This window comes from Dufourea novaeangliae, unplaced genomic scaffold (genome assembly GCF_001272555.1).
Source record: "Dufourea novaeangliae isolate 0120121106 unplaced genomic scaffold, ASM127255v1 scaffold8, whole genome shotgun sequence".
Lineage (NCBI taxonomy): Eukaryota > Metazoa > Arthropoda > Insecta > Hymenoptera > Halictidae > Dufourea > Dufourea novaeangliae.
Window position 1 is genome coordinate 3,288,925 of NW_015373923.1, and position 26,818 is coordinate 3,315,742.

Genomic DNA, 26,818 nt, shown 5'->3' on the forward strand with positions numbered 1-26,818 from the left:
TCCTCGAGTAGTTTATGTATCTCGTGATTGCAATATATTCTGTCGCGTGCTAGAGACAGTCGCTTTTTTGACGAGATTAAAACACTGATTTTTGTCGATAAATAGTCTGCGGCAGGAATTACGAGAACCGTAGCATCGCTCGAAAGTTCCCAGGAAGAAACGACTGTATCGGCAACACGGTGGACAATGTTTTGTCATTTACAAAAAAAAAAAAATGTCTCCCACTTTTCCTGCTCTTCACAACGAAACGCAGCAAGCACAGAACGCAGGTGATCGCAATTTCCGTGTTGGTTGATTCGCTAAGAGAGAGAAACAGCTCGCGCGAACAATTAAAGCTACGAAATCACAGAAACTCGGAGGGCTTCGGTTTCTTTATCTTTTTTTTTTTTTTTTTGTTCTTTTCGTTAAAATTCGATTTTCTCTTGTTCTTGTTGGTGTTGTCACCAGCCTCGAACTGGTTCTTAACAACTGTATCCATCTGTGACCAGAAATTACAAGTACAGTAGCACAATACATATATACATATAGAAAGTATATAAAGCAATATAGAGCAACCGTAATGCAAAACGATTTTTCCTTTTTTTGTTTCCGCGTTTGTCTAGCGAATACTTTGTTTGAAAGTCTGGCGCCAAGAGACCTAGGGTAAGTGACCGAATTACGGATGGTGTCTGTATTATGGAGGGTTAACTATATTTCTATGAATTAAAAACACTATACTTATACAACATCTGAAAGAATAGGTGGAAAAAATTTTTTTTTTCGTTCGTTCGGTATTTTACTAATTTTCAATTATACCATAAAATATTTCTTTTTGGGGATTCCAGAAAAATGAAACTTACTACTAGAGAGCTCGAAGAGAAACAATTGTCAATAATTTTTTATTATCAACAAAAACAAGCTCATCAGGCCATTAATTTGTCCGTAATTGGGTCCATTACCCTAGTTTCTAAGGGATTTCCAAGTATCCATGTGCCAGATATCAGTCTGTCACTCAGTAATTCTGTTATTCGATTGCGCAGGACAGTTTGATGGAGTCGCGTAACGTGCCCCAGGCGATTCCGAGAAGCTTGACGCAGCCGTTGTCCGTCAATCTGGACAACCAAATGGTGCCACAGTGTCCAAATTCCGGTGGATCGACTGAATCGTACGATCAGCTGAGCTCGGTAGCCAGGAAACAGTTGCCTGGCTCGTACATGAGCGACGGATCGCTCGTTTCACCGTCTTCGCCAATGATGAGCTTTGAGAACTTCGACGACTACGACCCGAGCATGTCGAGCAGCGGGCTGCTACAAGTCCAGCCAGACCTGTTCGGGTCTCTATTGGATCGAAATCTCGTTTAAATCGGTCGCGTTCGCCTATCGACGCGAGAACGGCGAGAATTTCAGAATGATGATGATAATGATGATGATAATGATGATGCAATATATATTGAGCGCGAGATAGCACTGATGGATGGGTATAGTAGGGCTGCGGGCAATTGAAAAGGCACAGATAACCTCGAAACGCAGAGCCCGATTCAGAGCTCCTTCGTCTTTAAGGCGTTTCTACACGCGTGTCGTCCAGAGAGACAGAAGATATTTTTACATTCGTAACTTCCTCGTGAAAAAAAGTCATTTCGACAGCCAATGTCGTCTCTACACGCGAGAAAAGTGCCAATGCATTTTTAGGCAGTTGCTAGTTGTCGGAGGTGTTGCTGCGGTGAGAACGGGTCTTCAACGTGGAATCCAGTCGGCAATGCACCCCCCTTGGAGCACTTTCTTACCGTTGTCGATGACAGTGCAACCGGAAATACCGATAGTCTAACGGGGAACCGAGAAATACACTTACGATCCACTGAATTTGTGGTAATAATTTTGGATGGGACCAACGGTATTTTCGGTGAAACGGCTCGGATTTCCGAATAGCGCACAGTTTTGCTCGCGAGGAACAAGCGGAGTTTGTCCGATGCTGCGCGTTTTACACCAATGAATCAGTTGTACGATGTTTTTCGTTGTGGTGCGGTGGAAGTTCGAGAGATGATCCAGTCGATAGCAGGAATAATAGAATTCAATTTAAAACGCGCGCGGCACTGATTTCCGCGTTGCAGCCGATCGACGCGCCACCACCACCCCCCTCCCCTTCTCCCATCCTAAACGGATGAGTCAGCCGCGATACATGTCAATCTGTCGTGTGCCTCTCGTCGTCGTTGTTACTGTTTTTTATAGTTTTTAACAAGGTCAATCCCAATATTATCAGTTGTTACTACCATTTATTATATCACGATTACCGTTCTTTACGCGTATTCGATGAACATATATTTTTAATATCACTTATCCATACAGTAAACAATAAGATCATACTAATTTTATTAGTTTTATTATCGTCTGTATTTTTTACAGACGTAACACCGCGACTATGTATTACATACAGCGGTATTATCACGAGAGAGTGAAGTTTGACAAAGAAATAAATGGTCTTTCTACTACTTCATGTATCTGATTGTTGTTCTTATTACTATTTAGATACAGTAGAAGCTCGTTTATTGTAGCGTTCGAGGCTGTACAGGGCTAAATTTCCCGAAGTACTCATTAAGCGAGCACCAATCACCCGCGCGTTCTCTTCCCGCCAATTATCCGTTCATTTGTTCGACGTAACTGTATGTAGGGTGGGTTGGGTGTACAATTGGAAACTGCTGAGTTACCCAGCTCCAGCAAACTGAATGGCACAGGGGCAAGAGGGGTATTTCGCCGACCAATGATTCGCACTGCAAGCACGTCATTATACGTCAGTACCACGTGATTACTCTGTTATCGCTCTATCTCACTTAATACCGTGGGTCCCGTTCGCTCTCGTACTGCGCGCCCATGTGTAGAAATACGTGTGAGCGAGGCGAGTTCCCGATGATCAATTTACCGATTCTCAATTATCGAGCGTCTACTGTTTCTACGTAATTTGAACAGTCGGTAAAGAGGAACAAGTGGAAACGTAGGCAAGGAAGATTTGCTGCGCATAATACGAGCAACGCCGACAGGTTCTCCACAATCTGTTAAAAAATTAGACGTTCCGTCTTTGTACATATATATAAACACTGATTATCATCGAAGTCCGACAACTGTCAAATGACAAGCCCACTTCGCCGAGTACGTTCAAAGTATTGAAATGGCAGCAGAGATAAAACCCGCTCCAGGAGTGAATCATGATAAATTTAGCACGAGTCGCAAACCTATACTCTTGTCGAAATTGGAGGGATGCAACGATGATGTTAATGCGGCGATCATTATACCGCGGGAAGAAGGTGTAATTAGTGTTTGTGATGACAGGTAGATAGGAAAAATTTAATTACACATTGAATCCTATTTTTTATACGTTTGTGTAAATCGCGTGTACAAATTTGTAACGTTGTGCGTAGTATTTTCGGAAATATTTATTACTTTCGTCTATGCGACTCATTGTACTGTGCGTTTTTATAGAACCATCAGAGTTTGGCTGAAACGTGATTCCGGGCAGTATTGGCCCAGTGTTTGTCAATATATGGCTGCTGGGGCAACATCAATGCATTATTCGGTGGAAACAAGGCAATTGTTTGTGGGTTTGGACAATGGAACAATAAATGTATGTAATACAATGTTTTCTGAATGGAATTTAAGCTCTCCACACTTCACAATTGACATGGTGATTGTTGTTTCTAGGAATTTATTTTGGAGCAAGATTACAATCGAATGACTGCTATGCGCGAATATGCTGCACATCAAGCAAGAGTTACAGGTGTTATATTTGCTCCAAATAGTGAATGGGTTTTAAGTATAGGTCGAGATAAAATGTTCCAGTTACATTGTTCAGAATCTGGTCAGAAGTTGGGATCATATCAGACAGATGCATGGTACACTGCACTGCAGTATCCTTTTCTACAATAGAATGCTTTATATCACGTTTCATCGGCAAAGGGTTGTATGATCATAGAACCACTTCTGTTTCTTATTAATGTAACTCCTTAACTTGCACAGATTTGATGCTCAATCAAAACATGCTTTTGTTGGGGACTATTCTGGACAAATAGCAATGCTAAAGTTAGAGACTAACGGCGTCACATTAATCACAACATTAAAAGCGCATACCGGAAGTATTCATACATTGGCATGGGATTCTGAAAAACAGCTTCTGTTTTCGGGTAGTTTTGATCAATGCATTATAGTATGGGATATTGGTGGGCGTCAGGGAACGGCATATGAGCTTCAAGGGCATCAGTAAGTGAACAAATATATATAACATATTTTTCGTTAATACTATACAGATTTATGTATGATTCTGTAGCAACAAAGTAACTGCACTGTGCTATGCAAGCGCAGAGCGCATTCTGTTGTCCGGAGGAGAAGATGGAGTAATAGTTTGTTGGGATATGGCTGGAAATAGGAAGGAAACAGCAGCATGGGTGGAGTCAGATACATGCCAAGTATGCGTTTACGACATTTCAAATAATTCCATTACGATTCATTGAATGTATTTACGTATAACGGCACAATTTGAAACTTCAGGCTTGTGGGAGACCGTTTTTCTGGAATATCAAAGCAATGATGGATCAAAGACAACTAGGATTGAGGCAACATCATTGCCGTCATTGTGGCCGTGCATTGTGCGCGCGTTGCACGTCTCAGCGAATACCAATACCGTCAATGGGGTTCGAATTTGAAGTCCGAGTTTGCGATCCGTGTCATATACAACTCAAGGCGGCCAAGTGAGTAACAGTATTGGAACAAGCAAAAGGTACGATTCGTACAGTTGACGGTTTATTTATTTTATGCGTTTGTTATTTAGCCAAACATCTTTAGCATCCTTTCATGACGCAAAGCATAACGTTGTTGGAATGGATCTTGATGCTCCGAGACGAAGATTATTAACAATTGGGCAAGATCGTCTCATTAAAATTTGGGATATTTCTGCGCTTCTTCAGTGAACTTCCAAAAATATATGTTTATAAGTAACAAAACCAATCAAATCGTAAGATATAACGGAAACTGTCATATTGCAATGTAAAAGCATTCTATTCAGAGCCTATTTTTGTGATCATAAAATCAGTTTGTTCGGTTAAAACCGAGTAAGTATTATATATTACACTTAGCTCTTTACATGGAGTTCGAAAATGACAGAATATTCTATGAAGTGAAATAGTAAAATCCATAAAATAACAAAAAGAAACTCGTGATTCACAAATTCTTTTTTTTTGCTTTCAGCAAATAAAATTAATTCGTATACTTACAGAGCAAAGTGATAAGCTGTAGAATATTTTTAAATATTCATATTTAGTGCACTCGAATTTATGAATGACCAAAGTTCGAATTTGCACATGTTATTCGAATTTTCAATCAAACTGACTTTAATATTAATTTGTTATAACGGATTATTACGTCAAACCGCTATGATGAGAGATTACTTTACTGCTTCGTTAAAGTTTTCGTGAAAGATCACAGTCACGAACAGATCGGTTTTATAGCAGAAAAAGGTGCAGGCAGAATTATAAGTAGATTATATTGCATGGAATTTTTAAGATATTTTCATTATAAAGTACAGGAAATGAAGATCAGTTTCTTTTTGTTCGATTCATAAACATTCGAGAGCATAGAGAATTTCTTTGGCCTATAAAAATATTATTACTGTTTTTTTTCCATAATACTCCTGCAAAACACTGTTAATTCTTTACCTTTAAGTAATTATTCATTGGCTGATTTCATTGGATACCTGTTTACGTAAATACTAATTTCGGAATATTGTTGCTAATTAAATATTAACTGAAATAATTTATGCAACATTTTTAGGGAGCTATGAAAATATGTAAATTATGATCGTTAGCACAATGAGGAGTTAGAAGAAACACAAGTCACTATAGATCCTAGTCGTTCTATTTCTTGTATTCCTACTTGTTTAATACATACTATACTTTTTGTACGACGACGAAGGAAAACAGCCGGAATCAATTGTATCGACTTCTTCAGATGTTTAAAAAATAGGTACAGGTTATGCTAAAGTAACAGTAATTAATTCGCGGAATATGAAAGATCTTACGCCACGATGATGCCATAATGTATGTTATTATAAAATTCCTTGAATTATTTAGGCAATAGAATTGAAATACAGTGATAACGCGCTTCCATAGTAGTAGCAGATAATTTTAAAATAAAATTTTTATATATTGTCACAACGAGGAAACGCAACGTTTGTAGTAAATTAACTTTCTATAGTTTGCCTTTTTTCTTCTCTAATTCTGTATGATAATTCTATTTAACGCTAGTGTGCATATCTTGTACCTTGAGGATGGTTATAATTACATACTGTGTTGGAGTATAGGGTAACAAATATCATTGTTTTCCATACTCTAATTCGCGACAAAAATAGTTGTGGTAAGAGAAATCGCATTTGTTAATGAAATACACTAAAGTCTACAACGAGAAGATCGATTGTTTTTTTTTTTCAGTTCGATTTAAAAATACAATTGATGCAAAGGAATCCGTTACAGCAAATTCGTCTGTACTTTTTAGCATAACCGTTTCGTGTGTTCTCAGAATTGTTTGTGAAACGACATCGCATATTATACACATTTTGTATGTTACTGAGAGAATATATGCTTTCAGATTAATTATATGCTGCGTATTAAATATGTTATATTGCATGACCGATATTGTTATGATATCCACGAATAATGTTTTAACGATTAGAGATATATTTCGTCTAATTTATATCTATTTATTCAGGAGCTATATTCGAAATCCAGATGTAGGTTTCAGTATCGTCTCATTGCGTTACACGATAAAATCGATTAATTTTACGAATAGCTTAAAGCATCAGTGACACCGTAAAATAAAGTATTGTTGACTCCTGTGTTATTCCGGATCGTGATCAGAATTATTTATCGATGCGTTTGCTGTCGATTCTGGAGCTGACAACGATACTGTAATTTTGATACAGAACCAATCGAAATACACGCGGAAAGATCATTGGATTTAGAGTATATTATTCTCGTTAGATAGAAGTTTCGTGTTCATATGTAAAAATGATTTACTCGATCGTTGAATCATGGTGCATATAACATTGTCGATGTTGCTATCGTTGCTGCTGGAACATTAACTGTTTCGTGTAGCAGTGTGTAATTATAAGTTTCACAATCTGCAATACGTGTATGTATAACGTTTTATGTGGAAGTCGGACAAAATGAAAATATATTTTCAATGTAAACGATACGTGTTTGCCTGTCTCATTCGAGCACGTACGCAAAATTACCGCAATAACTACCGATGCAGTTGTTGAACGCGTGAAAGAAAACGCAAGAGTGTCAATCACGTGTACATTCGTCTGAAATCTGCAATTTTCTTGGTTAGACGCGACCATTGTTTTCTTTAATGAATGTCTCCAAAAGACACGCATTCGAAATTTCAACAAATTTCAATTATTTTTCCTCTCCGTGCACAAACTTGTTCGTAATTCCCCTCACGCTATCTATAAATGGTATTCATTGACAGGTACGAAAATAATGACGAAACACCGGTAGATTTCAATTGATTTTGGCGGTATTTTGTCGCGGCCGGTAGCGTAAATGCAAACTCTGCGCCTCTATCGGTAAAGAGAGTGCAGTCTTTGATCGATCAAGGAAAAAACATGGCTTAAATATTATACAGACTTATAACAATAAAAATAATTCCCTCTTCTGTAACTTGTAAATCTTCCGTACGATGTTCAAAGTTTCATATGGAATAGTTTCATACATTTGTCGTCGAAATTTTCATTCTTGGGAACATACGATAGATGTCGGACTCCTGTGGAGGGATTTCGAAGCAGGACACATCACGAGTCACGAATCGTGATTCACGACATATTTGTGTGTGAAGAAAATGATAGATACGCGCTCTCATTCACACATTTCCCCAACACTGCCATATGCCCTCATGCTGCACGGTGTTGCCCGCTAGTGAGTTTGGCGGGCGCTGAGTTGCCCATCACTGGTCTAGACCAAAGTAGCTTTTCCACCTCCGCGCCGCTCTCAGTCGCTTCGCTTCCACCTGGCACGCCCGATTCGAACCGAATCTCTCCGAGTGGACGCGTTAATGTGCCGGTCACCGTGGCCCATCCTCCGGAACGATTACTGTTGCTTTTCGTGTCCCATTTCCTATCGTTGTGCTGTGCCCTAATCATTCCAGATTTGTTCTCTATCATATAGTTTCGTTGTTGTTGTTGTTGTTCACGTTTAATCGCCTCCACGAGCGCCAACTTCCTCCTCCGGCCGATCCATCTAGTAGTCCCGGTCGGACATGAGAAGCGCGCTTTACGTCGCGTCCGAAGTGCAGTGCAGTGCCTCTTCTTAATGGAGTGTGCCGACGTATAGGCCGCTTTCGTCGTGTTTCTCGTTACTCGCACAGGTACGTTCGAATCTCTCTTGCTTCCCCGTGTATGTATATCATTGCATCCGTTCGACCTTGCCACCGTGGAATCCTCGGATGTTCGACAGGCCACGGGGAGAACGATTTTTCTTATTCCTGGACTACCCGCGTAAACGTATATTCAATTCCTCGGGACGAATGTACGTACTACTCTAGCCGCTACGATTTCCCTTGGAATATATCGGATGGGCGACATTAAGTATACGCGATACGCGTCACTTTTATTACCCAGGACGAGAGTCAGATCGACACCATCATTCACGCGTATAGCACCAGCGGTACAAGAACTTTGTCCCCATCGAAATTACTTTTTTTTTTTTTTTGTTCATTCGCGTACATACGGTTACACATTTCGCGATATTACACGCGTTCGACGGAATGCTAATGACAAGGAAGAAGAGGGAATCGTACGGCGTTTCACCGCGATCGTATCACGGACACGTACGCGCACATTGGGATTTAAAGCGCGATAATAGAAACGCCAGATAAGCGTTACTTTCAGATAAAGGTAATATATATATATATACACATATATCTGTCGGGCCAACCATACGTAGAACGGTAGAATGTTTACCAAACGATCGTACACCTGGGATATCTTGTGGTACGTTCACGAACCGATTCGACCGAGACGATTTTCTATAACCGAACATTCCAATTGATAACCTCTCACTCTCTTTCTGGGATTGTTTAATCGATAAGGGAGGAATTTCTAAAAGATTACTCACGACGATGAACGTATGAAAAAATCAAAGAACAAGAGTACACTGACGAGCAAACTCGGCTTCCACTAGGGAAAAAAGTAACGTAGGGAAATGGCCTCCTACCACTTGGTATTGGGAATTATTGGAATTCATGCCAAATTAACATTCAATTTAACATTAATATTAGTTGTTGAAATAAATTTATCAAATGGACGGTAGGAGACTTTTCTTCTTCACCGCTTTTTCCCCTAGTGCACACGTGGAAAGCGATTCTGACAGAAGGAGCCAATGATTCGAGACAAGCGTACGAATGGAAGACATTGGATCCTAGTTCGACGATCTGTAACGAACTGTATCGTTGAAAAATGAAATTTCCGATCCGAATCGGAATAGACACACGAGGAGGCGCGCGTCGTATCGCCGATGGGACGCGGTCACGCGTTCTCGTTTGATCACCCGTTAAAGTCTCCGAGCGCTACGCCACTGGTCCGTCGTTCTCCAAATATTTTCAACGTCAATGACTGGCGACTCCTCTCCACGTTCTTCGCGCGTCTTTCACGTTCCAAGGGGAAAACACGTTTTCATGTTTCTTGATTCCAAAATTGTATCGAAAAAAAAAAGAAATACATTGACCGGCGTGAATCTAATCGAGAGCTTATCGTCACGGTCTAGCGGGTACGCACAACACAGCCCGATGCTTTCATTGGTTACGGGGGAAAATTACAGAAAACTTTCGAGATTGCCGCATCGCAAGAAACGAAATTGTATGTATACTATATACACACCGGTCATCGATCGGTTCGTCGACCCACGGAGTCACTCGTGCGAGCTTAATTCGAAGCAAATCCATTGCTTGTGTTTCGTTCGAACGAAATTGACGCCAGCGACGCGTAAACCGCAGCAACCTGGGTCGCGTTCGATCGATCCTCGGACTATCGAGTTTAACCCTAGAACTACCAAGCAAGTCAAAATGACTTGTCACTACACACATTTCAATACATTGACAATACATTTTCTCAGATCTTCTGCACGTTTTATTACGATATGAAACTGAAGAAATTAGTAAATTTCTAAATTTTCAAAAGTTTTTCACCACCGATCGAAGCAAATATGCGTTTATCGTCGGTAGTTCTAGTGTTAAAAAGCGACCGTGATTCGACTGTCCGCGATTCGATTCCGATCCCGTCTGGCCGTGTTATTTATTCGCGTGTTGTGCCTATCGATAAGGGAAGGAAAAAGAGAGATCGATATCTCTCGTCGCGAGAATCCTCGATGGACGGTTCTCGTAGCCTCTCGACGGTAGCAGCAGAAACTGCCTAACCCACTTTTGCGAACAGGTTTATGCTTGTGCTGCTTCCACTGTAACGGTGATCGGTCGGACATCATCGTCTCGTGTATGCCGGAATGATTTTTCCCCGAATAGATAGACCGTGGAGAGCGCGGGCCATCTATTATGTTCAGACGCAACAGCGTCCGTAGCCGGGGACATCCGCCAACTGCGCGGCCCTGGCAGTTACGAAGCCGCGTGTCGCGACCTATTCGGGCGGAATTCTCGCGAACACATCGCGGGTTCGCGAGATTTCAGGTATTATCTAAGGAATGTGTGATCGAACCTAGCACAATTCCTCGAAATATTGCGCGTTCCAGTGAATCGTCGCGAATGATCGGTAACACCAGCTAGGGGGCTACAGCCCCAGGCCCCCCTTTTGCAGGGGGGGCCCTTTCTAGCAAAAAATAATCGAATGAAATTTTGTTTGTTTCCCTTTTGAAGTAATTAGAAATTGAAATAAATCGGAACTAGAAATATATATTTTTATATTAAAAATAATAATAATGAATAATTAAAAATAGTTATTTAATTTTATTTAGAATAAATTCCAATTGTTAAAGATTTATGTACTTAACTTTACTGTCTGTTTTATTAAAAAAAATTGTTCCCTCTCCCCCCACGCTTTTTAACCAAGGGGGTCCACGAAAGTTCGATACCGCCGGGCCTAAGAAACTTGAATTCGGGCCTGGGTAACGCAAGTGTTCCGTGTGTATAAATATGTATTTCCTTTTCTGTCAGAGGCGTGAACGAACGATAAGAACGAAAAAAAAAAAAACAAAACACACAACGGTTGCTTTTCTTTCAGGCGGAGTGCCGACAACCACGACTTGAGAGATGGTCATCGTCACGCGGGTAAGTGTCGTGTTGTTTCGTTTGCATCCGCGCGTATTTCCCCCGCGAACAACGGTCGATTCGTCGCGCTTTTATCGAACAGTATCTCGGGACGCGTCGTTACCGGTTCCGTTTGATGTTCTCGTCGACGACAAGGTCAGTGGGAATCTGTGACAAGTGAAAATGAACGAAGTCGAACGAACCGACGACACGCGACCGCGATGCAACGTTGGCGACGTTGAAATTCCTTTGCTCCGTGTGAAACGTCACGGGGGACACGCATGGGCGTAGCCAGGTAATCAGTCGAGGGGGTGGGGCAAAGCAATTTTTTTCGTCAGGGAAAAGGGGCCAAATTCCAATTTGTTTTCTTCTATGGGGAGGAGTGGTAAAATCCAATTTCTTTCTTTTATAGTACAAAAGCCACTTTTTTTGTCCAGGGGGGGGAAGGGCCCCCCTTGTGGCTACGCTCATGAGGACACACGTGCCTCCCGAAGATTTTTCAGTCGGTTTGGTCCGACGCGTTCTTCCGTTGAACGGTTGTAATATAATACCATCCAACGAAAACAACAGTGATTGAGGAAAGATCGATACAGTATCAGCACTGAATGTTTCATTTATGAGTCGCGCAAGAACAAGACCGACACCGGTTCACCTTCGATTCACGGCGACTTCTCGGGACCGTTTCTCCGCCACGATATATCATCCGGGAAAAAACATCTTTGATCTAGGTGACATCCGACACGTACCGTTTCTATATGCACGTTTATCTGTAGGTGCGTCCGTATTTTCGTCTACGATGAAAGTGGAACGCGTCCATGACGAGAGAAAATGGTCGATAGCTAAACGGTTCGTAACCGCGTGGGTAACGTACGTAAAATTCCTCATGCTTGTCTTTTATTCGTTGTTTGTGTTTTCTCGGTGTGTCCCGTTTACCAGTTGCAAATAGTTTTTGCGTAGAATTTGTATTTATGTCGTTTCGTTTCGATTTTGGTGCGTACGCATGAATGCTTGCACGGTTGCATGCTCCCTTAAGGTGCGTTTTCACGTGACAGCAGAGCATGACTAGACTGTTTATGAATTTATAGCGCCTATAAAATAAAGATTCTAATAAATTTCAATACTATTCATATATTATTATTAACGTAGTAAAGCTTGTAGTACAAAATTCCAAATTCTGCTGGATTTAAATGTTTAGATATTCCTATTGGAAATTCCGAATTTGCATAAACTTCCGCAGTCTAATCATTACTCGTGACACGAAATGTTACAACTTTCGTCCTCTTGTAAACTAGATGTTCACGTTCTCGTGACATTGGTACGTATTATCGTGCACCGTGTCACGACAACAAAAGCCATGACTTTCACTGTCACGTGAAAACGTACCTTTAACGTGGTCCGTCGCGTCAGCCGGTCGTTCCCCGGACTTAAAACGCCGGAATCGAACGCGTCACGCGGTTAGAGGTCGAAACGAGACTTGGTGATAAACACGCGTGACTGGAGAAATGCTCTGCATGCAACAAGATCGGCTCGGCGACGCCCGCGAAAGGTATTATATCGAGGCGAATGGTCAGTTAATTAGACATAGTTAACGGTCCTTCGTCGCTTCGCGAATGCCCTGTACACACACGCAGGCGCGCGCACACACCGTGTGTTAGCATTTCGCGCGAGCAAACCAGCCGTCGTATAACGGGACGCGAATCGTTTTACCGGACACGCGTTTCTACCATCGACTCTATACGCTATTCTCTCCCCGACTGGGTATTACCACAGACAAGATATAAGAATAGACCTAACATGTTATGAGATTGTGGTGTCCCACGAAAATCACGCTGGTTTTTTAGTTTAACTACGTTCGACACCCGTATAACGCACAGCACACACACACCCGTGAGTGTATATAGCGATACATACATATACCGACGAGCAAACTTGGCTTCCACTAGGGGAAAAAGTAACGTAGGGAACGGGCCTTCTACCATTTGAATTCGGAAGTTTCTGAAATTTATGCTAAATTAACATTCGATTTAATATTTATTTCAGTACCTGAAATAAATTTATCAAGTGTTAGAAGGTCCTTCTCTTACGTCACTTTTTCCCCTAGCGGAAGCCGAGTTTGCTCGTGAGGGTACTTAATGCCCTGGTTTTGCTAGCAAGGAATGGAATACTGAAATGTTACGGGGGCTTCAGACGCCCCCAAAGCATGGAACAGAAAATTGCATTGCATGTTAGGTCTATTCTTATATTTCCTCTGTGGTATTACATCGCACGAGCCCAGCATTTACCCTCCCTATTTTTGTCGAACGTTCAACGTGTCCGGTTTCGAGATAATTCCGACAGATCTCGCTGCACCTGTCGCCCGTGGCCATCGGGAAAAGCTGTTTCTCTCGGCGAAAGAATGCGTATGTAGCTGTCTATCGGATGACAACGATGACGCTCAAGTGACATTAACGACCGACTGCAACGTGTGGATGATTTTTCGTTTTCGTGAACCGACACGACCCAGCCACCGAAAGTAAAATCGCGTTGCAAGTAAGGGACTATTCGGGCCAAAGGCGGCTCTTCTCGTACTAACGAGCGGATGAGCTCTTCCTATGTTCCGGTGAGGTGAACAATCGGAACGTATACGAATATATCCAGACGCAACCTGTGCGCTCGTATAGAGGCGTTCGCGGAGGCATAGTCTAGGGCCCAGGGGTTCTCATTCTTTCGTCTCTTGGTCGATCTTTTCGATGATGATGCTCGTCTCGTTGATAGTCGAGCGTAAAAAGAAAATGGTTTGCGTTGCTCGCTCGCGTGAACCGTATCTTCCTAAAGGCTTTTTTCTTTCGTTTTTCTCGCCGTAACGAGTCGTGCTCGCCGCGAGAACAGCGCCGGCTCAGGAGTTATACGTATGCAAATGCTGGAACGGCTTGGAAAGGGTAAAACCTTTTATCTCACTGAGCACCAGCGACGATCAAATTTCGCGTTAAACCCTGCCTAGAAGCCAGAGCAATACCCACCCAGCCGTCTGTTCATCTAATTCCATTATCGACCGCGGAAACAACGGCGGATCGTCAAGTTCGACTATGGGAGGCGACTTGACAAGGTAGGGAAGACCCTGGGTAGAAAGTAACAGTTTTTGATTTTCACGAATACTTTTAACCCCGGTCTCCCCTATCCGTCTTCCTTTCCTTTTCGTCCGCGCGAATCGATCGAGTCGGGAAAATAAGAAACCGCCCAGGAACGTTGATCTACTTATTATTTAACAACGTGTGTCACCGGTTGCTTGATTAGTAATCATAGATGGTATCGAGTAATTGTGGATCCAAGTAACCAAATGATTTACAGTTAGGGCGCGTGCTAATGCGTTCACTGACGGCCAGCTTTCGGCTTCAATCAGGTCAAGCTCGCTGTGCACGCGTCACTCGATGGTAAACGTCTTTTCGTCACCTTGATTTCTGGATTCGTTTTACCACGGAAAACGTACGTCGTCCCATTTCCATTTTAGTGTCAGTATCCACCGCAGATTCACCGTTTTTATAACGTAGAGGTCGCTAAAATCGCAAGCTTTTTAAGGTGTCGATACTACAGTTTAGGTGGGCCACCAACTGCCATAAGATATGCTGAAAGGGGCTGTCTAAAGAGGTAAAGTATCATTTTAAAAAGTGTCGCAAACGTTTATATGTACCTTTAATTTCAAGTCAATCAACATAAGCTATAAACAGTAAAAAAGACGTTTAATTGTTTATTTTCAAAGAAAGTATACTGATCAAATTGGTTGGAGATAGTTTAATAAAAAAAAAATATAATTTTAAAAATTGTTTGCGACATTTTCTAATACGATATTTTGCCTTTTTAGAGGATCCCTTTGAACATATTAAAGTTTGAAGAAAATCGGAGATACCGATCGAATTGTACACTCTTACAGAAAAATTCATTTGCAGGGAGACTACATATGGATCGAACCAATCTCAGGGAGGGAATTTGACGTTGCGATCGGGGCAAGAGTCGTTTCCGCGGAGGGCAGACGGATTCAAGTGAAAGACGACGATAACAAGGTAAATCGTTACCTACTTTCCGTGTTCGCTGCTGCTGCGCCGCCGTCGTTTCTCGATTCATCGGAAAGTCCTTGTGCTTCGAAACGCGAGAAAGTGTACGGCGCGCCGCGCAGCCCCGACGATTTCGAATATACAGTGAGAGTCAAAACTAAGTATACACCTTACAAGGGTGAGGTTTGTGTAATATTTCTGTAGCATCCTACTATAGTAAGATCATGACACTGATACAGTTTGATACGATTTTTTTTTAACATTTTCAGGCTGAATAGGGAGCCAAAAAATTCGAAGATATAACCAGAAAATTTTCTAACTATCAGTTAAGTCCTTCTCCAGTCACTAGCTCTCGGTCTAATACAGCATATATGTGAAATGTTAGATTATAAATTGAGTGAAGTAAATATGAATGAATCCCATACTTCCAAAATGTATACTCACTTTTGACTCTCACTGTACACGTACATACATACATTACATGTATAATACTTTCAAGAAATGCGCGGGACAAACGAAAGCTAACGTTTTCGCAGGAACAATGGCTGACTCCGGAGAGAAGAATAAAAGCGATGCACGCCACGTCTGTGCAAGGTGTCGAGGATATGATCAGTTTAGGAGACCTCCATGAAGCGGGTATCCTACGAAATTTGCTGATACGATACAACGAGAACCTTATATACGTGAGTGACCCCTATAAACTTGTCCTATCCGCGATCTATCCATGAAGATCGATCCAGCCGACTGTAGAACGGTTCCGATAAAGGGGAACTCTAAGATATTGTTTTTGTCTTTTGTTTTTTCGTAGACCTACACGGGTTCGATTCTGGTAGCCGTGAACCCGTATCAGATACTGCCGATTTACACCGCGGAACAAATAAAACTGTACAAGGATCGTAAAATCGGCGAGCTGCCGCCCCATATATTCGCCATCGGTGACAACAGTTACGCGCATATGAACCGATATGGACAAGACCAGTGTATAGTGATCAGGTATAAGATCGAATACTTGGCCCCCTTACCCCTACATTTCACCCCCTGGGCTCCTCCAGAGAGATATACAGAGGAAGTTCCTTTTGTTACATGAGAGAAATACAAAATATACAATATAGTATGAAATATTGCCTTAAAAAAACTGCTTTAAAATAGAGTATAGAGTATAGAGTACAAAGTATAAAGTATAAGTATAAAGTCGCTGGACATAGGGTTATATTCACGACAGAAAAAAGACATGGGCGAGTCAGTTAAGGGAGAAGTTATTTTTAGGAATTTCTGTTGTACACCTTCGATCCACATCGAGTGATTCTTAAAGTATGGAGCTCAGATCACCGATCCATAGGAGATCGAAAGCCCCCGATCTTCCATCCCTCCTGTTCCACGTGTCGGAGCGACATGTCAAATTTACGAATGTTTATGTCTTAGCGGCGAAAGCGGAGCCGGCAAAACGGAAAGTACGAAATTAATTTTGCAATATTTGGCAGCGATCAGCGGCAAGCATTCGTGGATCGAACAGCAAATTTTGGAAGCGAATCCTATCTTAGAAGGTAAAAAAAAAAAAAAAAAAACAGGCATGATAAGATTCAAGCATCGACAGAATGGGCGCGAAAAATCGTTGACCTCGATCTCTCGTGCGTTGCAGCTTTCGGGAACGCGAAGACGGTACGAAACGACAATTCGTCACGGTTCGGAAAGTACATCGATATTCACTTTAACGAGCAAGGCGTCATAGAGGGGGCAAAGATAGAGCAGTATCTTTTGGAAAAGTCCCGGATAGTCTCGCAAAGTTTGGACGAGAGAAATTACCATGTGTTCTATTGCATGCTGGCCGGTCTCTCGAAAGAGGAGAAGCAAAAACTGGAGCTGGAGGACGCGTCTTCGTACAAATATCTGACAGGGGTAAGGTCTCCGGTGGTCTTCGTTTTATCGTACGAGTTATTCTACCTTATTCGTTCTTAAACTTTTACCTTAATTGCTATTCTTTCAGGGTGGAAGCATCACGTGCGAAGGTCGAGACGATGCCGCGGAGTTCGCGGACATTCGATCGGCGATGAAGGTTCTGTTGTTTTCTGACACGGAAATATGGGAAGTTCTGAAGCTGCTCGCCGCTCTGTTGCACATGGGGAACGTCAAGTACAGAGCTACCGTCGTGGGTATGTACCAAATCAACCGATTCATTACCTAAGAATATAGGAAATTGTATTACGTACACGCTGAATTGAACTCCACGATGATTATTTCCAGATAATTTGGACGCCACCGAAATACCAGAACAGACGAACGTCCAACGTGTTGCGCAGCTGTTGGGTGTACCGGTCCAATCGTTGATAGACGCCCTCACTCGCAGAACGATATTTGCTCACGGTGAGACGGTTGTAAGTAACAAGTAAACTCTGCGTCGTTATCGTGGTTTCGCGCCGCGCGGCATCCCCGATCTTTCGATTGAGAGAAAAATAAACCCGCTTAACCATCCAGGCAAATCGTAACCCGTTGCGCAGGTCTCCACGCTGTCCAGGGAGCAATCGGTGGACATCAGGGACGCGTTCGTGAAAGGGATCTACGGACGGCTGTTCGTGCACATCGTCAAGAAGATCAACGAGGCGATTTACAGGCCGAAGAACACGTCCCGTAGCGCGATAGGCGTCCTGGATATATTCGGGTTCGAGAACTTCAATCACAACAGCTTCGAGCAATTCTGCATCAACTACGCGAACGAGAATCTTCAGCAGTTCTTCGTGCAGCATATATTCAAGCTGGAACAAGAGGAGTATAATCACGAGGGCATCAATTGGCAGCACATCGAGTTCGTCGACAATCAAGACGCGTTGGATCTGATAGCGATCAAACAGCTGAACATCATGGCGTTGATCGACGAAGAGTCCAAGTTCCCGAAAGGCACCGATCAAACGATGCTGGCGAAGATACACAAAACCCACGGCAGCCATCGGAATTACTTGAAGCCGAAATCGGACATAAACACGTCGTTCGGATTGAATCACTTCGCCGGCGTGGTGTTCTACGACACGAGAAGCTTCCTGGAGAAGAACCGGGACACGTTCAGCGGCGACTTGTTGCAGCTGATTCATATATCCTCGAACAAATTTCTACAAGTTTGCTTCGCCGAGGACATCGGTATGGGGTCGGAGACGCGGAAAAGAGCGCCGACGTTGTCCACGCAGTTCAAGAAGTCTCTGGACTCGCTGATGAAAACGTTGTGCAGCTGTCAGCCGTTCTTCATCCGATGCATCAAGCCGAACGAGTACAAGAAACCGATGATGTTCGACAGAGGGCTCTGTTGCCGGCAACTGAGATACTCTGGGATGATGGAGACGATTCGTATCCGACGAGCTGGTTATCCGATCAGACATTCCTTCCCGGAGTTCGTGGAGAGGTATCGATTTCTTATAGCCGGTATACCTCCGTCGCACAAGGTGGATTGTCGAGCGGCCACCTCGAAGATATGTCACGTGGTGCTAGGAAGATCGGACTATCAATTGGGGCACACCAAAGTTTTCCTCAAAGACGCTCACGACTTGTTCCTGGAGCAAGAACGCGACCGTGTGCTCACCCGAAAGATTCTGATACTGCAGCGCAACATCCGCGGCTGGGTCTACAGACGAAGATTCCTTCGGATGAGAGCAGCAGCGACGGTCGTGCAGAAGTATTGGCGTGGTTACGCGCAACGACAACGTTACAAACGTATGCGAATCGGTTACATGCGGCTGCAGGCGTTGATCAGATCGCGAGTACTTTCCCATCGGTTCAGGCATCTGCGGGGTCACATCGTCGCCCTGCAGGCACGAGCCAGGGGTTATCTGGTGCGCCGAATGTTCCAGAAAAAATTGTGGGCCATCGTGAAGATACAGGCGCACGTCCGGCGTCTGATCGCCCAGAGACGGTACAAGAAGACCAAGTACGAGTACCGATTGCACGTCGAGGCTCTCAGGCTTCGGAAGAAAGAGGAACGTGAACTGAAAGACCAAGGGAACAAGAGGGCGAAGGAGATCGCCGAGCAGAACTACCGGGAACGGATGCAGGAGCTCGAGAGGAAGGAGATCGAGATGGAGCTGGAGGATCGGCGTCGAATGGAGATAAAGAAGAATCTGATAAACGACGCGGCGAAGAAGCAAGACGAGCCGGTCGACGACAGCAAATTGGTCGAGGCGATGTTCGATTTCCTTCCCGATTCTAGCAGCGAAGCACCGACGCCCGCTCGGGAAACGTCTGTTTTCAACGATCTACCAGCGCCGAAGGCGGACCAACAGGAGATCATCAGCCCCGTTCAGACCGCCTCGGAGGACGAGGAGGATCTGTCCGAGTTCAAGTTCCAGAAGTTCGCTGCCACATATTTCCAAGGGAACATCACTCATCAGTACTCGAGGAAGCCGTTGAAGCACCCATTACTGCCGTTGCACACGCAAGGCGACCAACTGGCCGCTCAGGCTCTCTGGATCACGATACTTCGTTTCACTGGCGATCTTCCAGAGCCTAGATTCCACACTATGGACCGTGACACGACTTCCGTGATGTCCAAGGTCACGGCGACACTGGGTCGCAACTTCATCCGTAGCAAAGAGTTCCAGGAGGCTCAGATGATGGGCGTAGACCCGGAGACGTTTCTCCGGCAAAAGCCACGATCGATACGGCACAAACTGGTCTCGCTCACGCTGAAACGGAAGAACAAGCTAGGCGAGGACGTCAGACGGAAGCTCCAGGATGACGAGTACACAGCCGACAGCTATCAGTCGTGGCTAGAAGCGAGGCCCACCTCGAACCTCGAGAAGCTACACTTCATCATCGGCCACGGGATACTCCGTGCCGAGCTACGGGACGAGATCTACTGTCAGATCTGCAAACAACTGACGAACAACCCGTCCAAGTCGTCGCACGCACGCGGCTGGATATTGTTGTCGTTGTGCGTCGGTTGTTTCGCCCCGTCCGAGAAATTCGTCAATTATCTGCGCGCGTTCATACGCGAGGGACCGCCCGGTTACGCGCCGTATTGCGAGGATCGGTTGAAACGAACATTTAACAACGGAACCCGTAACCAGCCGCCGAGTTGGCTAGAGCTGCAGGCGACGAAGTCGAAGAAACCGATCATGCTACCGATCACGTTCATGGACGGGAACACGAAGACGTTGCTGGCCGATTCGGCGACCACCGCGAGGGAACTTTGCAACCAACTTTCGGACAAGATCTCCCTACGGGATCAGTTCGGTTTCTCACTTTATATCGCCCTGTTCGACAAGGTCTCGTCCCTGGGCAGCGGCGGCGATCACGTGATGGACGCGATCTCGCAGTGCGAGCAATACGCCAAGGAACAGGGCGCCCAGGAGCGTAACGCACCGTGGCGATTGTTCTTCCGGAAGGAGATATTCGCCCCATGGCACGAGCCCACCGAGGATCAGGTCGCCACGAATCTAATTTACCAACAGGTGGTCAGAGGGGTGAAGTTCGGCGAGTATCGGTGCGACAAGGAAGAGGATCTGGCGATGATCGCCGCCCAGCAATATTATATTGAATATTACACGGATATGAATGTCGACAGGCTGTATACACTGTTGCCGAATTATATACCGGACTACTGTTTGACCGGTATCGAGAAGGCGATCGACCGATGGGGACACCTCGTTCTGCAAGCGTACAAAAAGGTATCCTTGAAGATTTGTGTTGCGTTCATTGATCTCTGATCATGTTCAAGTAGACCGGGACTAGTTGAATTTTTAACATGTCTGATATTCATGGGCGTTTTTGAAGACCCTTGATCCGTCGTTGCTTCTGTAGAATCTTTTTCAAGAGAAATTTTCTTCTAAAAATTTTCTTTTATTTACAGAGTTACTATCTGAAGGAAAAGGTACCCGCGTTACGCGTCAAAGAGGACATAGTCGGCTACGCAAAGTTCAAATGGCCGTTGTTATTTTCACGTTTCTACGAGGCGTACCGAAATTCAGGCCCGAATCTGCCGAAAAACGACGTGATCATAGCCGTGAACTGGACCGGAGTGTACGTTGTGGACGATCAAGAACAGGTGCTTTTGGAATTGTCCTTTCCCGAGATCACCACCGTATCTAGTCAGAAGTACGCTTGTCATGCATCGATTATATCCATCCGTTTTTTTAGAATTTTTTTCTACAGTCGTATTCGTAATTTTCCAGAACGAACAAGATGTTCACGCAGACGTTCAATTTGTCCACGGTCCGGGGAGAAGAGTTCACGTTCCAAAGCCCGAACGCAGAGGACATCCGGGACCTGGTGGTGTACTTTCTGGAGGGTCTGAAGAAGCGTAGCAAATTCGTGATCGCGTTGCAGGATTATAAAGCGCCGGGAGAAGGCTCGTCGTTCCTGACCTTTCAGAAAGGTGATCTTATCGTACTGGAGGAGGAGAGCACGGGCGAGACAGTCCTCAATTCGGGATGGTGCATCGGGACCTGCGAGAGGACCACCGAAAAGGGCGATTTTCCAGCAGAGACCGTTTACGTTTTGCCTTCTCTGTCGAAACCACCGAACGATATACTGGTAAGACGAGGTTTACAAACATATTGTTCCTTAAATAAACGTCTCCATGAGATCGCATTTAAAATTCCTGGACTTTGTTCCGTAGTCCTTGTTCAGCATCGAGGGAACAGAAAACGGACGCAAGCTCTGCCCGCAACCAGTGAACGGAGTAGAGCCTCGAGACAAACCCCATACTCTTCTAGAATACGCCATCGATCATTTCCGGTAACTATTGGGGAACTGATTCGACCGATCAAATCACACTAACCGACCGATCTTCCGTAGAACCCCTCCAAAGAGGACAATGTCGAAGGCCCTGACTCTGACAACTGCGCGTCGCGGGCACACCGACGAGCTCTGGCATCATTCCCGAGATCCGATAAAGCAACCGCTTCTGAAGAAATTAATATCGAAGGAAGAACTGGCCGAGGAAGCGTGTTTCGCTTTCAACGCGATCTTGAAGTACATGGGCGACCTGCCGACCAAACGACCACGCGTCGGCAACGAGTACACCGACCTGATCTTCGACGGGCCCCTGAAGAACGAGATCCTCCGGGATGAGATCTACTGTCAGATCATGAAACAGCTCACCGACAACCGAAACCGTTTGAGCGAGGAGCGTGGCTGGGAGCTAATGTGGCTCGCCAGCGGGCTTTTCACTTGCAGCCAAAGCCTTTTAAAGGTACGAATACCCTAACAACGGAAACGAGTGTGCACACGTTTCGCGTTTTAATCGATCTCCCTACCGTTTATACTCTTCCAGGAATTGACTCTGTTTTTGCGCACGAGACGGCACCCCATATCCCAGGACTCGTTGCAAAGACTGCAAAAAACATTGCGCAACGGCCAACGGAAATATCCCCCGCATCAAGTGGAAGTCGAGGCTATACAGCACAAAACCACTCAGATATTTCACAAAGTCTATTTCCCAGACGACACGGACGAGGTGCGTTGCCTTGACTATATCTTTGTACAGTAGACTCGCGTTAAAGTAGCGGTAGGAACGCCCTAGCTCCGGTCGCCATCTTTAACGAAAGTTCTGATCCAATTGGTGGATCGACCGAACTGCCACGAGATCCTGCGTGCCCATTGGCTCACGTTGAAGTAGCGTTTCCTGGATAAACCCGCCTCAAGGGCCCCGCAGCGATACGTTAACGCGAGCCTACTGTATAAAAGAAAACGATTCGCGATTTCATCGTGTTTCTCGTTCCCCAGGCGTTCGAGGTGGACTCGTCGACGAGGGCGAAGGACTTTTGCCAGAATATCGCGCAAAGGCTTAATCTAAGGTCCGCGGAAGGATTCAGCTTGTTCGTGAAAATTGCGGACAAAGTGATCTCGGTACCGGAAGGCGATTTCTTCTTCGATTTTGTACGACATTTGACGGATTGGATCAGGAAGGCTCGGCCGTCCCGTGACGGTGCGTAGGCGATTACGATTTCTTTACGATAATAGACTGTACAACGATATTTATATCTCCGAATCAGTCCCATAACTCTTTTATTTTTTGCAGGCGTGTCGCCCCAATTTACCTACCAAGTCTTCTTCATGAAAAAGTTATGGACCAACACCGTCCCCGGCAAGGATAGAAACGCCGATCTCATTTTCCATTTCCATCAGGAGCTTCCGAAATTGTTAAGAGGTAAATTTCGTGGTTTGAGGTGTTTGTGTTTTACTAAGACGTATGGCTACGGTATTCTGCGAACGTTACTTATTACTCCTCTTGGCGACAGGGTATCATAAATGCACTAAAGAAGAAGCATCGAGACTGGCAGCGTTAGTGTACAGAGTTCGTTTCGGCGAGAGCAAGCAAGAACTTCAAGCGATTCCGTAAGTGAACCACGCTCATAACGAGAGTTTCTCGAACGAAGGAACTTGTATAAGTTATTTGAAATTTCCATCCGTTTTCAGACAAATGTTGAGAGAACTTATACCCGGTGATCTTGTAAAGATACAAAGCTCCAACGATTGGAAGAGATCGATAATCGCGGCCTACAATCAGGATGCTGGTGAGTTATTGATAGAATTTGGGATAGAAACTAGGGCTTTCTAGGGAGAAAAAATGGCGTAAGAGAAAGACCCCTTACCACTTGGTAAATTTATTTCAAGTACTGAAATAAATGTTGAATCGAACGTTAGTTTAACATAAATTTCGGTAATTCCCGATACCAAGTGGCGTAAGGAAAGGGCCTTCTACCATTTGGTTTCGAAAGTTTCTGAAATTTATGCGAAATTAACATACATTTTAATGTTTATTTCAGTACTTGAAATAAATTTACTAAGTAGTAGGAGGGCTTCCCCTATGTCACTTTTTCCCCTAGCGGAAGCAGAGTTTGCTCGTGAATGTACACTGATACATGGTTTAGTATCTAATAAATTCTTGTACGTGTGACAGGAATGAGTCCAGAAGATGCTAAGATAACGTTCTTGAAAATCGTTTACCGATGGCCGACGTTCGGTTCGGCGTTCTTCGAAGTTAAACAAAGCACGGAACCGAATTATCCCGAGCTGTTATTAATTGCGATTAACAAACACGGAGTGAGCCTGATACATCCGCAGACGAAGGTGGGAAAAAAGCGCGGTTCCTTAAAATGTGCAACATTGACACCGACGATTACACTAGTTTCACGATAAAATTGTGTTTCAGGATATACTAGTGACGCATCCTTTCACCAGAATCTCAAATTGGTCGTCGGGCAACACTTATTTCCATATGACCATCGGGAACTTAGTGCGTGGTTCCAAGTTGTTGTGCGAAACCTCGCTCGGCTACAAGATGGACGATCTGTTAACCTCGTATATTTCACTGATGCTCACGAATATGAATAAACAGCGTACGATACGGATAAAGTAACCGTGACTGTGTTTCTCCGATGTTTCACGAGTCACCAAACGCGACACACAAGATATTATATATTCAGTGACGACAACGATCGCGACCGTTTATCCATCGTTACACGCTAAACGTGATTTCTCGTACAGAATTATGACAGAAAACATTAGGCGAGCATTCCCCTTTTTGTTTTTCTCATCGTCAGCAGACCCCCATTCCAAGAATCGTAAAAACTTTATATACGTGAACTTTGGAAATTTCACACAACAGAAAAATTTCGTTTGTCACACAATAATGCAGAAGATGAAGGAAACCGTTGATTCACGTGTACACAAATGATTAGCTGAAAAAATTGTATATGATTTATTTACAAATAAGATTCTCATATAGTTTTTGTAAAATATTATTTTAATATATAGGAGATGTAATTAAAGATTTCTTTTTTCTTTTTTTCACGCTCAAACGTATTCCGTCGTGTCGAGAGATTCGAATATTTACCGTAACTGAAACGATTCCGATCGAACAAGAATCCCCAAAGTCGACGAAACATTCCTTCCGAAAAAAATTGAGCACTATGAAATTACACGCACGTGACGTACTTGTGTATTCGAAATAAGAAAGAAAACAAAAATAATTTTTTTCCGATACAACGAATCGCAATGATTGTTCGTTGATCATCCGTCCAATGATACACACGTGTAAGGATGTACTTACTATTAAGACGCAATTTATTACTGTGAATAAAGATAATCGTGTTCTTCAGGTACTCGGTGCAAATTTTAATCGTGGGTAAATTCCCATGGAATACATATACCGACATTCCTCTTTCCACAATGGATCTCTTCAGGAAGACAATTCCCAAAGCGATCCTATCTCGCTTCCGGCTGCAGATAATTATATTCGATGGTATCTAGGAAAAAAGCCCGTACCGATTCGATGATGTCGAGAAGTCAAGAAACGAACCACATTTAGCCCCTCATAGTCTCTTGCATTTCTGTGTTGCACAAAAATCGGTTTTTTTTCTTCTTTTCACAGGTAAGAAAAGATCAGACCGCGTATTATACTTTGCACACTTCGCAGACAGGTCAATTGAACAACGTTAACGAGCATTCCTTTTTTCAATCGACCGTTTTCTAATCTTGGGATCTGGAAGTAACAGAGGTTACGAAGCACACGCTTTATTCTAGAAATTCTTTCTAATTTATTGTAAAACATAGAGAGACATTAGAACGTATACGCGGAGATTCTCTATTTTTTTTTCTCTATCTCTCTCTCTCGTCCGCTTCGAAACGCACCGATGCGCGCGTACTTTCGTTAAATCTGCGCGCTTCAGTCTTTACAATGGATAAGCGACTTCTAGAAAACCGGTATGTCGATAAGTTGACAACCGACCACGGTGTCTTAAGCGGCGTTTACACTAAGCAACTTTTGGTCGATCGACTTGAAGTTGTTCGAAGTCGCCCGTGTAAACAAGATTTCGACCAAGTCGAAACGACAATTAGTCGTTCAACTAAAAGTTGGTCTACTTTTGGCTGAACAATCTAGTTTCAACTGTCGTTTCATGACATCGCTCTGAGACGGACGAAAGTGTCTAAATTAGATTGGAATTCACGGAATATCCGAGTAATCCATAGAAGAATTTAAATTTAAAAAAACCGCAATGGAATTAATAATAAAACAAAATGAATTTAGGAGGATTGTTGCTAGTATGAAAGACAAAATGAAGTCCGTGCGAACAATTTATCGCCGATTATTCATTTACTTTAACCCAACGTTTTTTTTCTGTTAATTTTGCGACTAATGATTTTTTTCAACTCAGCATATTATTAACCATCTTAAGCAATAAAAGAGTCGAACGACGAAGTCTTGTATAGTGTAAACCTTTTAATCGAACGACTCGATCGGCCGATCGAAAATTGTCTAGTGTAAATGCCGCTTTACTAACGAAATGACATGAAACCTGGGAATAAAGTCACGCCAATATGAAAACACGACACTCGGTGATTGTAATCGCGTGAAGTCGATTCGTGTATGCAATTCGTTATTTCGACAGGACTTCAACGACTTATGCTCTCTCTCACGATAATCCTACAATTTTATCCTTAGTTTTCATCAAACTAATTCAGACGTTTCGTCGAAATTACACGTGACTCTAACGTAATATAGTCTTGACCGTTATCCCGATACATACGTCGATTTCC

General features: G+C 43.6%; 3 protein-coding genes across 4 annotated transcripts in view; all 3 read left to right on the forward strand.

Annotated features, from left to right (window-relative positions):
- LOC107194996 (protein similar) overlaps positions 1-2,239 on the forward strand; it is a 38,403-nt gene extending 36,164 nt beyond the window's left edge. The window contains exon 14 of one of the 2 annotated variants that reach the window (XM_015584731.1): positions 1,020-2,239. In XM_015584731.1, coding sequence (XP_015440217.1) covers positions 1,020-1,340 — 321 coding nt within the window. In that variant the 3' untranslated portion in view covers positions 1,341-2,239. Of the gene's footprint in view, positions 1-447; positions 496-1,019 lie in introns of those variants that run through there. The other variant, XM_015584732.1, reaches the window with a different exon arrangement.
- An 883-nt stretch (positions 2,240-3,122) lies between these two features.
- Positions 3,123-5,020, forward strand: LOC107194843 (WD repeat and FYVE domain-containing protein 2). The gene is made up of 7 exons (XM_015584549.1): positions 3,123-3,299; positions 3,450-3,591; positions 3,669-3,874; positions 3,984-4,223; positions 4,291-4,429; positions 4,512-4,711; positions 4,792-5,020. Exons 1-7 carry the CDS (start codon positions 3,139-3,141, stop codon positions 4,928-4,930), a joined length of 1,227 nt encoding a protein of 408 aa, XP_015440035.1. The 5' UTR covers positions 3,123-3,138; the 3' UTR covers positions 4,931-5,020.
- A 3,043-nt stretch (positions 5,021-8,063) lies between these two features.
- Positions 8,064-24,882, forward strand: LOC107194645 (myosin-VIIa). The gene is made up of 21 exons (XM_015584296.1): positions 8,064-8,381; positions 11,242-11,288; positions 15,191-15,304; positions 15,832-15,978; positions 16,104-16,288; positions 16,718-16,839; positions 16,935-17,191; positions 17,280-17,445; positions 17,537-17,667; positions 17,791-20,943; positions 21,126-21,370; positions 21,448-21,808; positions 21,894-22,012; positions 22,073-22,469; positions 22,551-22,733; positions 23,003-23,204; positions 23,298-23,426; positions 23,518-23,614; positions 23,696-23,793; positions 24,180-24,349; positions 24,432-24,882. Exons 2-21 carry the CDS (start codon positions 11,271-11,273, stop codon positions 24,636-24,638), a joined length of 6,501 nt encoding a protein of 2,166 aa, XP_015439782.1. The 5' UTR covers positions 8,064-8,381; positions 11,242-11,270; the 3' UTR covers positions 24,639-24,882.
- Positions 24,883-26,818: the final 1,936 nt, after the last annotated feature.